General features: G+C 35.6%; 1 protein-coding gene across 4 annotated transcripts in view; it reads left to right on the forward strand.

The window, feature by feature from the left end:
* The window catches only part of LOC120780462 (cadherin-86C-like), a 44,641-nt gene that overhangs the window by 26,134 nt on the left and 5,032 nt on the right, over window positions 1–13,475 (forward strand). For all 4 annotated transcript variants that reach the window (XM_040112737.1, XM_040112738.1, XM_040112736.1 and 1 more), the window contains exons 2-4: window positions 1,676–2,332; window positions 2,412–2,495; window positions 5,354–5,479. In XM_040112737.1, the coding sequence (XP_039968671.1) occupies window positions 1,706–2,332; window positions 2,412–2,495; window positions 5,354–5,479 (837 nt within the window). In that variant the 5' untranslated portion in view covers window positions 1,676–1,705. The remainder of the gene's footprint in view (window positions 1–1,675; window positions 2,333–2,411; window positions 2,496–5,353; window positions 5,480–13,475) is intronic.

Below are 13,475 nucleotides of genomic sequence, written 5' to 3' on the forward strand. Positions count from 1 at the left end.
AAAAAGGATTTGCTGTGGCACAAATCTTTTGAACGGGCCCAATTTTAAATTTCACTCTATACTTCAGGGTTTCTGGTAAATCCGGTAACTCAAAATTTCTGTTGAGTAATTGATATACAATTTTCACTTTCAACATAGCACTGTACAGTATGTTTAAGATTGTAGATAGCTTTTTCACAGCAAGAATTTATAAAAGACAAAAGTTCCGAATGTAGGTTTTTATATGTATATGTACTTACATATGTATGTACATTAGAGTGATTCAAAAAAAATTTTTTTTTTTCGTTTCGTACTCGGAAAAATAGGTTCCTAGACACCTCTAAGAAAGCCTCTCCAAACATGAGTTTTTAATTGTAACGGGAAGGTCCTCCTACATACAGTTTTCTATTTTTTCTTATTATCAGATAGAAATATTTATATCTCGCTTCCAACTACTTGAAAAAATATCTTGTTCCTTAGATTTTGCAGGAAATTGAATGCTCTACAAAAAAGGTCTGCTATGATTTTTTCGTAAACCCAAACGTTTAAAAGATATTAACAGTTAAAATTTGATTATTTTTGGGAAAATTTTTTATTTCTTATGAATTTTATAACTTTTGACACATGTTGCGCAATTTTAAGACGACATGATTTTTTTTTTAATAACGGTACCTTTCGAGGACTGCGGACATAAAAATTATGTTCACGTAGAAGTCTTCTCATTGTATGAACACTGCAGGCTCAGTTCGTTCCGAGTCTCCACAGCCGACATTCTAGGTCGAGTCTTAACACATCTTATAACTTCTCGTATAAAATTCTCAGAGAGAATCCGCCTTGCGGCCCTTTTTTCGTCTTTAATAAAGAATTGCATTGCGAATCATTGTGGCTGAACACCATACAAGTCTTTCCACTCCCTTGTAGGTTTTACCGTTATTTATGACAAATGCATTCTAGTTTTTCTTTACTGTAGCTTCCCGCGGCCCACTAAAAGGTGCACAGTCATATTTCTTTTGCTTTTTACATTGAATAATAAATAAAAGAACAGGAAACTTAACTTTTGTTTGATAAAATTAAATATGTTTTGTTAAAAATAATCTGTATGCAATCAGCTCACCGTTTACTACTATTCCATTGCTCGTTCATAAAAACAGATATAGCAATATATTTGGCTCTAAAAAAGTAACGGTAAGTGTTTCACACTTATTGTTGTGTATAACAGAATCGTAACACTTCAGAGAATATAACTAAAATAATGTTGGACGGCAATATCATAAAAGAAACAAAATGTAAAGCAAAACTCCCCTTGCCAACTACTATTTCAATGCTCGCAACGGTACATTAAAAACGTAAAATGCTCGAAAAATGCTCAACCTATTCTTTCACTATTTTGTTGCATTACACAATATCATTGTGTCACTAAATCTATTTCCCGTTGGTAGAGTTTACCACTGAAATTGAAAAATATTTGACATACAGAAAACGTTAAACACATATAGTATACCTCGTTGTAATGTATTATGTATTAAACCTATATTTTAGAATAATTCATTCAATTAACTGTATTATCGTGTAACTATCATTCATATAACTACAGTAAGCTTAGAGTTGTGAATAAAGTAAATTATTATATAGTATATACATACATATATGCATATAAAAATAATTACAATTGGTAAATAAGTAACTCGCTTTTCAGGAACCCTTTTGAAGTTGCAAATTTGCGGTAATGACTTTCAGCGATAATAAAAAAGGGAAAAATGCAAAGAATCATTATATTAATCAAATTTATAGTTCGTGCTTACGAGGGATGGCCTTAGCATTAAAAGATAGAAAGGTTTGTCAGCCGCTAACCTACTTTTCTGCTCATTCTCCATCACTTTCTATATTAATGCAAAGTAAAACAACGGTGTTGCGGATTTGGACAATCAGCATACTCTTTGCTGTCATTTGTCCTTTACATATAGTTCATTGCACCGATCCCAAATTTGATTCATCGACAAGAATGCGACTTATTTTAGTACCGGCGGATGCGCAAGTTGGAACTGTGATTTATCGAATACGTGCCACGGACGAAGAGTTTGACTATCCACTTACCTTTGAACTTATAAGCGATTCTGCATCAGCTACTGTTAAAATTGATTCGCTTCCATGCACCAAATACAATTCCGTTTGCCAAGCAAATGTTGTGTTACAGCGACGTTTGGAACCGGGGCGCTACTATGACTTCCAGGTATCTGTAAAGGACACAAAAGGAGGAATGGCTAGCCAATTGTGTTCTATTACTGCTACTAATTTCACAACACCACATGACCTCATATTTCCGCACAAGCCGGGGATAATAATGATTCCAGAGGTAAACATTTAAATGAGAGAAAATAAATTCATTAAATAATTATAAAATATTTTTCTACTATGTGTATTTATACTGAAAGGATGCAAAGCGTGGAACAGAATTGGATTATGTAATTGCTCGCAAAAATCCGCTTTTTCAAAAACCAGTTTACCTTGAGTTATGGGTAAGTAGAAACTGATATTAATATTAATTATTAACATGATCATTAATATCAAAGAATGAATAAATATCTTTCAATTTCGACGGTAGCTTTTTTGAAAATATCGTTTATGCAGCCGTTATTTTGTAATAGCTTATGATTTTTTTGTTGCACTACGAAAGACCAAGAGGGGCTACCCACGGATTACGGTTCTTTCCGACGTTGCTCTTATTCCATTTACCGGCTATAAGCTAACCCAACATGATATCCAACTTGGAGAAAAAACGTTGGTTGAGCCGTCATTAAAGTCAAATTTAAATGGTTTTATTTACCAAGAGATAAAAAACCTCGGCGTCCACTCCTGTCATTTGCAAGCTCTCGATATCAATCTGTTGACAAGATGAAGTATTTTTGGCTTATCCTTAATATGAAGCTTTAACGAATACCAAACATTGAAGAGAAAGTGAAGAAGATTTCATTTGAATTATACTGTGAAATTTCCGCGTTCGTTTTTAATCCATATTTATTGAAGTACTGACGATACACAATATCTATTGTGTAAACGAATAAATCGTTATCCGACCCATGAGCAGGCCCCGTAAAGCCGAACTTGTGAGAGATTCTCCAAAAATTAATCCTCACATTTGCAACGATTATTCTTGTGTTTTGTTGATAGTCGCACCGGGCACTGCAAACGTTTGAATTCGATTGGCATATCTGTCGGGATCAATGGGACAATTATTACCTTTCTTGACTGAAAGTCTGGTTCTGTTTCAAAGTCGTAGTCGATTTCTGTATCGAAAAGAATGAATCCCATGATCAAATTCATAATTTACGATTCTATAAAAGACATACAGACAAACATTACTTTTTTTATATACTCGTATAGATAGATGGCATTGGCACCATTCGTTGAAAATTGCTAGTACCAAATAAGAAACCTTGTAAGGTTCATGCAAAGCAACTTTGCTAAAAATCATCACATGATCAAATGCATAGTTTACGATTCTATAAAGGGCATACAGACAAAATTTAACAATTGTTAAGAAACTGGAACATGACATGCTTTTATTAGAATCTGTGTTGATCGATGGATAACATCAATAATGACACTTAATTCCATTCTGCAAATAGTATATGCTATACCTCCCGTGAGATGAATTACTAATTTATAGATTACTTATGTACTTATGTATTGTTTCTGAAGCAATAATGGTATATATTTAGGTCCCAATTAGTAGCACTAAAATAGTGAATAATATTTATTGTTTAAACTTTATATTTCATTTGCAGTTGAGAGTTAGATTTTTATTTTATACCGGAGACTTTTTTATTTAGTAATTCATTGTTAAGACTTACCTACTACAAGGTCTGTCGCAAAAGAAACAGAACTTTTTAAATATACCTGTTTCTGGTGGCGCCACCTATTGGTGGGTATATGAAATAAAAAACTTGATCTCTTGTTGACATTTCGTAAAAATTTTAAGACAATTGGATAACTATAATCGATGTTATCAATCAAAAAGTGACAGCAGCTTTTGGTCATCGGTCGTAAAATGCAATGAAAACGTTTACTGAAACATTTCAAATGATGAAAAAAGTTTATGGTAATCAGTGCCTATCCCGTAGTAATATGCGTGAGTGGTTTAAGCGATTCCAAGAAGGTCGTGAGGACCTCTGTGACGATCAGAAGTCGGTCGTCTTCAGAAGTCAAAAATAAAGACAATGCTGATTTGTTTTTACGATTCCGAAGGTATTGTACACCGAGAGTTCATCCCACCTGGCCAAACGATTCATGCTGTGTTTTACCTTGGTATTATGAAGCATCTTTTGTCACTCATTCGTTGTGCTCGACCACAATACCGTGAGGCAGGGTCCTGGCGTCTGTTGCACGATAATGCGCCGTGTCATCGGTCGACGCGTGTCACTGATTTTTTGACAAAAAACTCCATATTAACCATTAATCACTCACCCTACTCACCTGATCTGGCACCCTGTGATTTTTACCTATTTGGAAAACTTCATTTGCCCATGAAAAGACACTGCTTTCAGGACATTTCAGCTATCCAAAAGGCGGGGAACGATATTCTCAAGAGCATTCCGAAAAATGACCTTAAACACTCATTTGAAATGCTAATTGACCGGGCTAAACGCTTTATCGAAGCATAAGGAAACTATAACTTTTGAAAGATATTAATTTTTTGTTGTTTTTTTTAACATATACTTAAATAATATAATTACATACATATCGTCACCTAAAATGCAAAATAACGTATCATCACTTTTCTTAAGTTTACAGGCGAATGAAAAACGTTATAAAGAAACCACTCATATTGAAACAAAATTTAAGTTTTGATTATATAATGGTTATTATATCTGACAGCGATTGTCGATTTTTTTTTCATGTTCCTTTGTTTTGCATTTTATGTGACGATATATATGTAAGTAGGTAGGTAGGTAGGAGTGTAGCCCTATCGGGCTCAATTAGCACTTGATGTGCCATTTTGATACACTATTCGTAGAACCTCCTGTATCTGCTATTACGTTTCACCTTCTCTCTCAAACCATTTTGAGGTTTCGATGAAACTACTTATGTCTGATATGCTTTTAGTGGAAATCCATTCAAGGTTTGGTGCTTGATGGATTCCAAGTGTTTAATGTCCGATCTGTGCTAGAGCTGGGCATTCGCAGAGAAAGTGGAAAATTGTTTCCTTGTTCCCTGCTACTCCGCAGCCTCGGCAGATGTCGTTGTAGGGCATACCCATTTTTGGCGCATGTTCCCCAAATGGTTAGTGCCCTGTTGTGGTAGCTGTTACTCTGTAGATACTTTTTCTTGACCTATTTAATAAGTGACGATATATAAATTCTACATTTAATTTCAGGGCTCTCAACTTTTTGCCATAAGACAAAAGATTGTTTCAGCAGAAACTACAGAAGGTACAGTGTTTTTGCTAGGACCACTTGACTTCGAAAAACAAGCTATGTACCATTTAACCATATTGGCTAATGTAAGTATATACATACATACATTTTTTTTCAATATTTCTTTATTTATTGGATCTACTTAGTAAAGCCTAACAATAAGTATTCAAATCTGAAATATATTTAAAACTAAAGAAGCTCACGAATGTGGTTGACGTAAAACGTTGCTCTATAGTAGGCTGGTAGATCACTTCTTTTTAAACGTGTTTGATTGCAGGAATTTGCCAAGGTATTAGCCAATAGGTTTGGATGTTCGCGAAGTTTAAAAATATATCTCATTTTGCTGTTCTCTATCTCCTTCTTTACCATATGAATATCAAGGTCTTTATGAATGTTTTCATTACGCATGTACCATGGTGCACCACTGATTGTTCTAAGCATTTTAGATAGGAACCTTTGCATTATATCTACATAAGTATGTTGGTTGCTCAGGTCCTACCTCACAGTTGAATGCCATACATCCAAATCGGTTTTATGATTGCATTGTATAACAGGACTTTGTTGTCTAGGCTAAGTTTGGAATTTTTGTTTAAAAACCAAATAAAATTTGCTGCTCTCAACTTCCTGCAAGATATTTTACCCGCTATATGTTTTCGCCACTTGAGCCTTCGATCCCGGTGAATCCCAAGATTAGTTACTTCATTCGCTTGGGGTACTAGAACATTGTTTATTTGAACTGTCCGACACGTTTCTGGTCTTAGAGAGAATGTAACATCAAGAATGTTTGCACTTTTGCTCAATAATATATATACGCCAGTTGGCTAGCCATTCTTCGACAAAAGTTAAGTGCTGCTCTAATACTCTTGATGCTCTGATGGGACCCTTGTTACGGCTTACTAGAGCTGTGTCATCCGCGAATGGGGATGTCACTACATTAGTAGCGTTGGAATGTCTGCTGTATATATTATATACAGAGTTGGGCCTTGCGCGCTATCTTGAGGTATACCAGCCCTTGTTACTAGTTCTTCTGATATGAAGTCTACTACTTTAACTGTAAATTTAAACAGTCATATTAGTTTGACTATAAAGTTTTATGCAATTCGTACGGTAAAATGTTTTTGATTTTCCATAAAAGGCTTTCATACCAGACCATCACTACGTGCCCAATTAACATTCAACTGTCTTAGAGGCATGTTGGAATCTACTGGTGGCTCGAAAGACTTTTGGGCTTTCCAAAAGAAGTTTTGCTTGCTAGAATTTGGACACAGTTTCTTTATATAATTTTCAGTGTTGTGTTCTTCCTCGCGTTTGAGTGCTTTTTTTAATTTTCGTACAGCAGATTTCAGTTGAAGCAGAGTTGAAGGCCATTCACCAGGAATAATGGGATGCCCAACTTATTCCAGTGTGAGAGCGCCTCAAAATAAGCGTTTTTTTATAACATTTTCCATTATGGCCTGATCGAACAATAGAACAATTTTTGGGCATTTATCAACCCAACACCCAACATTTAGTACGTATAAAAATGACTAAATAATGGTTATTTATTATATGGAGAAACTATTTAAATCTTTTTAAAGAATATTAGAACAACTAACTATTGTCCTTTCAATACCCAATAAAAAGATTTAAGCTTGTTAGCTCTCAATCATTAAATGTTTTTAATCATTTTACATTGAACATAAAACTATGATGCTTCAAATTACAAAACGTTTCATCAGACACCTTTAAATTTCACAAATTTATTTAATTTTCATTGTCTTACATTTTTTATAAGAGGTCATGAACGATGCAACAAATCCCTCCGTTTACATATTTTTTTGGTAAGATTTCAATCTGGCCATCGCTCGTTTCCGATTGCAAAACGTCAAAACCTCCCCAATCCAGTCAACTGTCAAAGTTTAGGTGGTTTTGACGTGTAGCAATTGTTCTCTCACTTCCAGTGAGAGAGGAGTTGGACATCTCTTTATCTCTGCCACTCACGTCTAGCTCGCCTTTTCTCATTTACAAGTTTCTCTATTTTATTATTGGTGATCTTTCTAAAACCAACTGATTTAATGTTTCTTTTTCAAGTTGAATACTCTCAATATTGATGCGGCTGCTGATATATTTTCAGCTAGTTTAATGCGATGTTAGAGAAACTTTTGGTTCGAATACCATGGGCTGTTTGTATAACTTTATTAGTACAGGAGAATAATCAGATAATAAGTCTGTACGTGTATCAACTGTCATAAGCGATCTATCTATATTTTTGACTACAGCAAAACTATTAAATCTGGTATTGTTTTCACTGGGCCTGTAGATATTATATACCAGGAGACATTATATGCTATTTAAACACGGCGGCAAAGAACTGATAAGGATTACGCATCAGATTCTTTGTAAAATATTGTCGGACGAAAGCATGCCCAACGATTACAATTTAAATGTGCTCTGCCTAATCCACAAAAAGGGAGACCCCACAAGCTGCGCCAACTACCGTGGGATAAACATCCTTAACATCGCGCATAAGGTTCTATCGAGCGTATTGTGTGAAAGATTAAAGCCCACCGTCAACAAACTGATTGGACCTTATCAGTGTGGCTTTAGACCTGGAAAATCAACAACCGACCAGATATCCACCATGCACCAAATCTTGGAAAAGATCCGTCAAAGGAAAATCGACACACACCACCTCTTCCTCGATTTCAATGTTGCTTTCGACAGCACGAAAAGGACCTGCCTTTATGCCGCTATGTCTGAATTTGGTATCCCCGCATAACTAATGCGGCTGTGTTAACTGACGTAGAGCAGCACCAAAAGCTCCGTTAGGATCGGGAAGGATCTCTCCGAGCCGTTCGATACCAAACGAGGTTTCAAACAAGAAGACTCTCTATCGTGCGACTTCTACTATCTGCTGCTGGATAAAATAATTCGAGCTGCAGAACTTAATCGAACAGGCACAATCTTTTATAAGAGTGTACATCTACTGGCGTATGCCGATGATATTGATATTATAATTTCGTCTATTTAAGAACCAGTATAAATACCACCAACAATGTCAGCATGGAAATCCAACGCAGGATAACTCTTGGCAACAGGTGCTACTTCGGACTAAGTAGGCAATTGAAAAATAAAGTCCTCTCTCGACGAACAAAAACCAAACTCTATAAGTCACTCATTATTTCCGTCCTGCTATATGGTGCAAAGGCTTGGACGTTGACAACAACTGATGAGTCGACGTTGCGAGTTTTCGAGAGAAAGGTTCTGCGAAAGATTTATGGTCCTTTGCGTGATGGCCAATAATAATGAGCTGTACGAGATATACGACGACATCGACATAGTTCAGCGAATTAAAAGACAGCGGCTACGCTGGCTAGGTCATGTTGTCCGAATGGACGAAAACACTCCAGCTCTGAAAGTATTCGACGCACTAACCGCCGGGGGAAGCAGAGGAAGAGGAATACCTCCACTCCGTTGGAAGCACCAGGTCTAGAAGGACCTGGCTTCGCTTGAAATCTCCAATTGGCGCTACGTAGCGAAAAAAAGAAACGACTGACGCGCTGTTGTTAACTCGGCTATAATCGGGTAAGCGGTGACTACGCCAGTAAGGACGAAGAAGAGAAGGACAGGTCTTAATTTCACTTAATTTTGCTAAAATATCGCAGATATTGATAAACCCAACCGCAGGTTTGAAATTCTTATACAAAGTATGTGGGAGCTACGGGTAGCATTAACCCAATTTTATACATTTTGCGAAAAAAATTGATTTTTTGGTTCTATTATCGGATAGTATACACTGTTATAAACTTTCTCCCAATGTTTGAAATCGAAATTCAAATAATTATGGTTGCCACAGCGTTTATTGTAGAAAGGGAACAGAGCGGGGAACGGAGCGACTCCAATCTTTAAACTCGTTTTTCTCAGATTGGTGTGTTTCCATTCTCAAAGCAAGAGTTTTATTTATTTATTTACAGTCGGAAGTTCGAAAATCCTTATATTAAGTCAAGTTTTCGCTCAACTTGACATAAGAATAAGAAATACCACGTACCAAATTTTTTCGAAATCGGTCAGTCATCTCCCGAGATATGGGATTTCCCCAAAAAGTGGGCGGTGCCACGCCAACGTCCAATTTCCTCACCGGCTTCCATAAAGTTTTCTTATACTCTCCCTGCGGCAAATTTTTACGTGTCTAACGCATTTAGTTATTGATTTATCTCACTTTAGTAGTTTTGAACAGTACCGTTATATGGAGAGTGAACCGGATTTTCATCCGATTTCATTAAGATTCACACTATAAGTAGGAGTTATTTATATATACTTATGTATGTATATAGTAAATGCTTAATAGCTTACTAACATAAAATTAGGTTCCACATTAGGCCTAGTTGTGGAATAAGAGAGTGAGCGTATTTCGGGTCTGCTAACGCCAACTCAACTAAAAACATAAATATATACATACATATATATGTATATAAATTAGTATATATAAGTAAATAAGCTAATGTCGAACGAAAATACAGTTAATCCTAATATTAGAAGTTAAATAACTAAGAATGTCAGTACAGTTAGCATTAGAATAAGGAGTATGTAAACTAATAAGGAATATAAAGTTAGTCAGTCTTAAGATTCTACGGTTGTCAAAAAAAGGCCGAAGCTTTTTATTTTGTAAACCATAACTCGCGCGGAGCGAATTTGTGCACATTAAACTTATTCCAAAATTGTTTTCTCACAGGAGTTACGTCGCTGTCGTTGCAAGCCAAATCTCTGCCGACGTCGCCGTCACCCCACTTCCACATTGACTGGTCTGCATAAATGTAACCAAAGCATAAAATGCAACCAAAGCATATTTAAACACAAGTAACACAATACCTACTAAATTTCATATTTTTTTGCATATCTCTTTCCTACGGTGGTCATGTTAGTGGTTCCCAAACTTATTTTGTCTACCGCCCACTTTGAGAATAAATATTTTTTTAGCGCCCCCATTTTTTCACCTATTTAAAAACCACTATAACTTCAAATTAATTATTGTGACCTATATAAATATGTATATTAACGGAGAATTCTAAACGAAACTTTTACTATAACCAGCAACTTGAAACCTAAGCGCAGTAGATAGCATACAACGGCGCTTAGGTCTCAAGTTAACTCTTACGGGCTCCACCTGCCAATAAGAATGATTATTGAAACACAACTTTATAGTATTAAAACAGAGAATATTTTATTAAAAATAAAACTAAGATAATCGATCCATATATAAAAACTAATGTGAAGGATGAATCTGATGCTGTTTAATAATTTTGTTATTATCAGGTTCCAATTTATTCAAGAACAGTCGCAAGTCGCCACGTTCGGTAACAAGCAAACGATTTCTATTTTTAGTAAGCAGTGTTGTCACAGCACTAAATCCACGTTCACACAAATATGACGATGGGAATGCTATCAAGAATCATTTAACGATTGACCGCAATCCAGGGTACAATTGCGAGATCGGTTTTTGTAGCCAAAATTCTTGGTAACCATTTTTGAACTTGATTTTTATTTCCTCGTTTGTTGTCAATTCTACGGATATAAGTTCTTCTTCCAGCTGAGGAGACATTTCTGCGTTGACATTTGAAAACGGATTCAACACCCAGTCTGGTATTTCCAAGTTCAAAATGTCCTGGTATCGTTCGGTGAAGTCAATGTGTAGGTTTTCCAAATGTTGGCAGTAGGCAAACAATTCGTCGTTACTGCATGATTCTGATAAATTGGGAAAATTGTGAAACTCACGTCTGCCCAGATTCTTTTTGTGTAGAAGCAGTTTGGCTGCGAAAGCAGCAACGACGTTTTTTGTTTTAATTAAATTTAGTTTATCGCCTTGCAGTTGGAGATCCATGTCGTTGAACAATTTATACAGGTCTGTCATGTAAGCTGTATCATTCTTTGATGTTATGAGCTTGTCTTGCAATTCTGTATCTTTAGTTTCCAAGAATTCTATAACAGAGTCAAACAGGTTGTAGAATCGAGTCAGACAATTGCCTCTTGATAGCCTACGAACTTCAGTATGAAACAACAAACGATTGAAATCCTCGTCATTAGTAACACAAAGCTGATGAAATAATCCATCATTCAAAGAGCTGTTGCGGATTTTATTGACTGTTTTGATGACATATTGCAGTGATTGAAATAGTTTTTCACTTAAGTTTCAAGCAACTTAATGTTGTCTATGAATAACGCAATGTACACCAAGGACATCTGGAATTTTATTTTTTAAGTACGCTATGAAGCCTTTATGGCACCCTGTCATAGTCGGAGCGCCATCCGTAGCAACTGAAATAATATTTTTGAAAGGAATTTCTTTCTCATCGCAAATCTTTTCCAATATATTGAATATGGTTTCGCCTTTTGTATCGGTCTCTAAATTTCTATCAAATAATAGTTGTTCACATATTTTATCATCTTTAATAAAGCTCACGTAAAACAACAACAATGCTTCATTAGTTGGTAAAGTGGACTCATCCAGCTGAATAGAAAATTGACTTGACCTCAAGTGATCGTACAATAATTCTTCAATGTTTTCAGCCATTTCATCAATTCGTCTTTGCACAGAATTATTACTCAAAGGAATTTTTCGGATAATATTTGCGGCCGGTTTATGAAGCACGGTAGTTATTACTTCATTTATTGCTGGCAATATTAACTCTTCTCCGATGTTATGTGGTTTGCCTTTTTGAGCAATTAACAAAGAGATATTGTACGAAGCTCGAAGTCCGTTGTCATCTTGCTTAGCAGCCGCCGAAAATAGTTTTGCTACACTTGGCTAAGTATTATGCTTCTTCTCTAGGTCTTGAAAATATGCTACATTCTTGTCTCTCTTATCTGGATGCATTTTTTTTTAATGATCTTGCGGTCTTGAAGGCTTCATTGCTTCATTCGAAAATGTTTTTAGACATAGAATCCGAATATAATGTATTCCGCAGAGTATTGCCGTCTCTTCTTTTTTACTTCCGACATTGATTTGCTTTGAGAAATACGTTTAACTTCGCGAGTAGTGTAAAGGAGGCGTAAGTAATGCTCATCTATTGCGTGCAAAACCACAAATGAATATAAAATAAATATTACATTGTTTATATAGGAATGCTTAAGCACAATTATTATATATCTAGTAGTCCAAAAATATGAATTCTTATTTTTCATAGAAATACATTTATTATCTTATTTTTCCCAGAAATACATTTGTAAAAAAAAGGACCTTTATCCTTTTTTTATTTTCCCCAGAAATACATTTGTAAGAAAGGATAAAGATCCTTTTTTTATTTTCCACATAAAAGATTTAAGGAGTTCAAAAGCTCAAAACGTGCTACCTACCCGACGTCATTTCGCAAGTGATAAAATAAATTATTCAAGAGATCAAAGCATTCGCTACATCAGCTCGAACCTACCTAGCACCGAGTTTGAGCAATCTTTTAATTCATATTAGTTGATGCTCACAAGTTGTTGTTGAGAGTCGAGAGCTCATGTAGTCGTTGTCTAAGAGGCCTCCTAGCTAAATAAAATTACAAATAACCCCCCAGGCCTCTACACAACGCCCCCATTTTCTTTCTGGGTCTCTTACCGTCCCCCTTGATACCTGCAGCGCCCACAAGGGGGCGTTATCGCCCACTTTGGAAAACAGTGTTCTAGAGCATAGTGGTTTAAACGATTTCTAATCAAAACTGCCGTGCCACCATGCTCTTTCCCATCCGGATGATTGTAACATAGAGTCTAAATCCCGGTATATTGAAACTATTTTTATTTGTTAGATGAGTTTCTAATATGAGCATTACATCTATATTCTTTTCAAACAGAAATCTCATAATCTCTATTTTATATTGGTTAACACCGTTAAAACCCCAGCTAAGTAAGCTCACTTTTTACTTAATAAGATTTACAGCATTTGATTTTGTGATTTTATTAAATCTTGGAACATGTTTTGCATTATAGACATAAATTGTGTCATACACTGTGTAAGATTTATAATCATAGTTTCAATACTTCCGTTTGGAGGATTTTGCAGCAGTTGCATTTGTACAGTCTTGCCTTTCACCACATTTAGATAGCTTCCTTGCATATTATTATTGT

The sequence above is a fragment of the Bactrocera tryoni genome, unplaced genomic scaffold, assembly GCF_016617805.1.
Source record: "Bactrocera tryoni isolate S06 unplaced genomic scaffold, CSIRO_BtryS06_freeze2 scaffold_25, whole genome shotgun sequence".
In the NCBI taxonomy this organism is placed as follows: Eukaryota; Metazoa; Arthropoda; class Insecta; order Diptera; family Tephritidae; genus Bactrocera; species Bactrocera tryoni.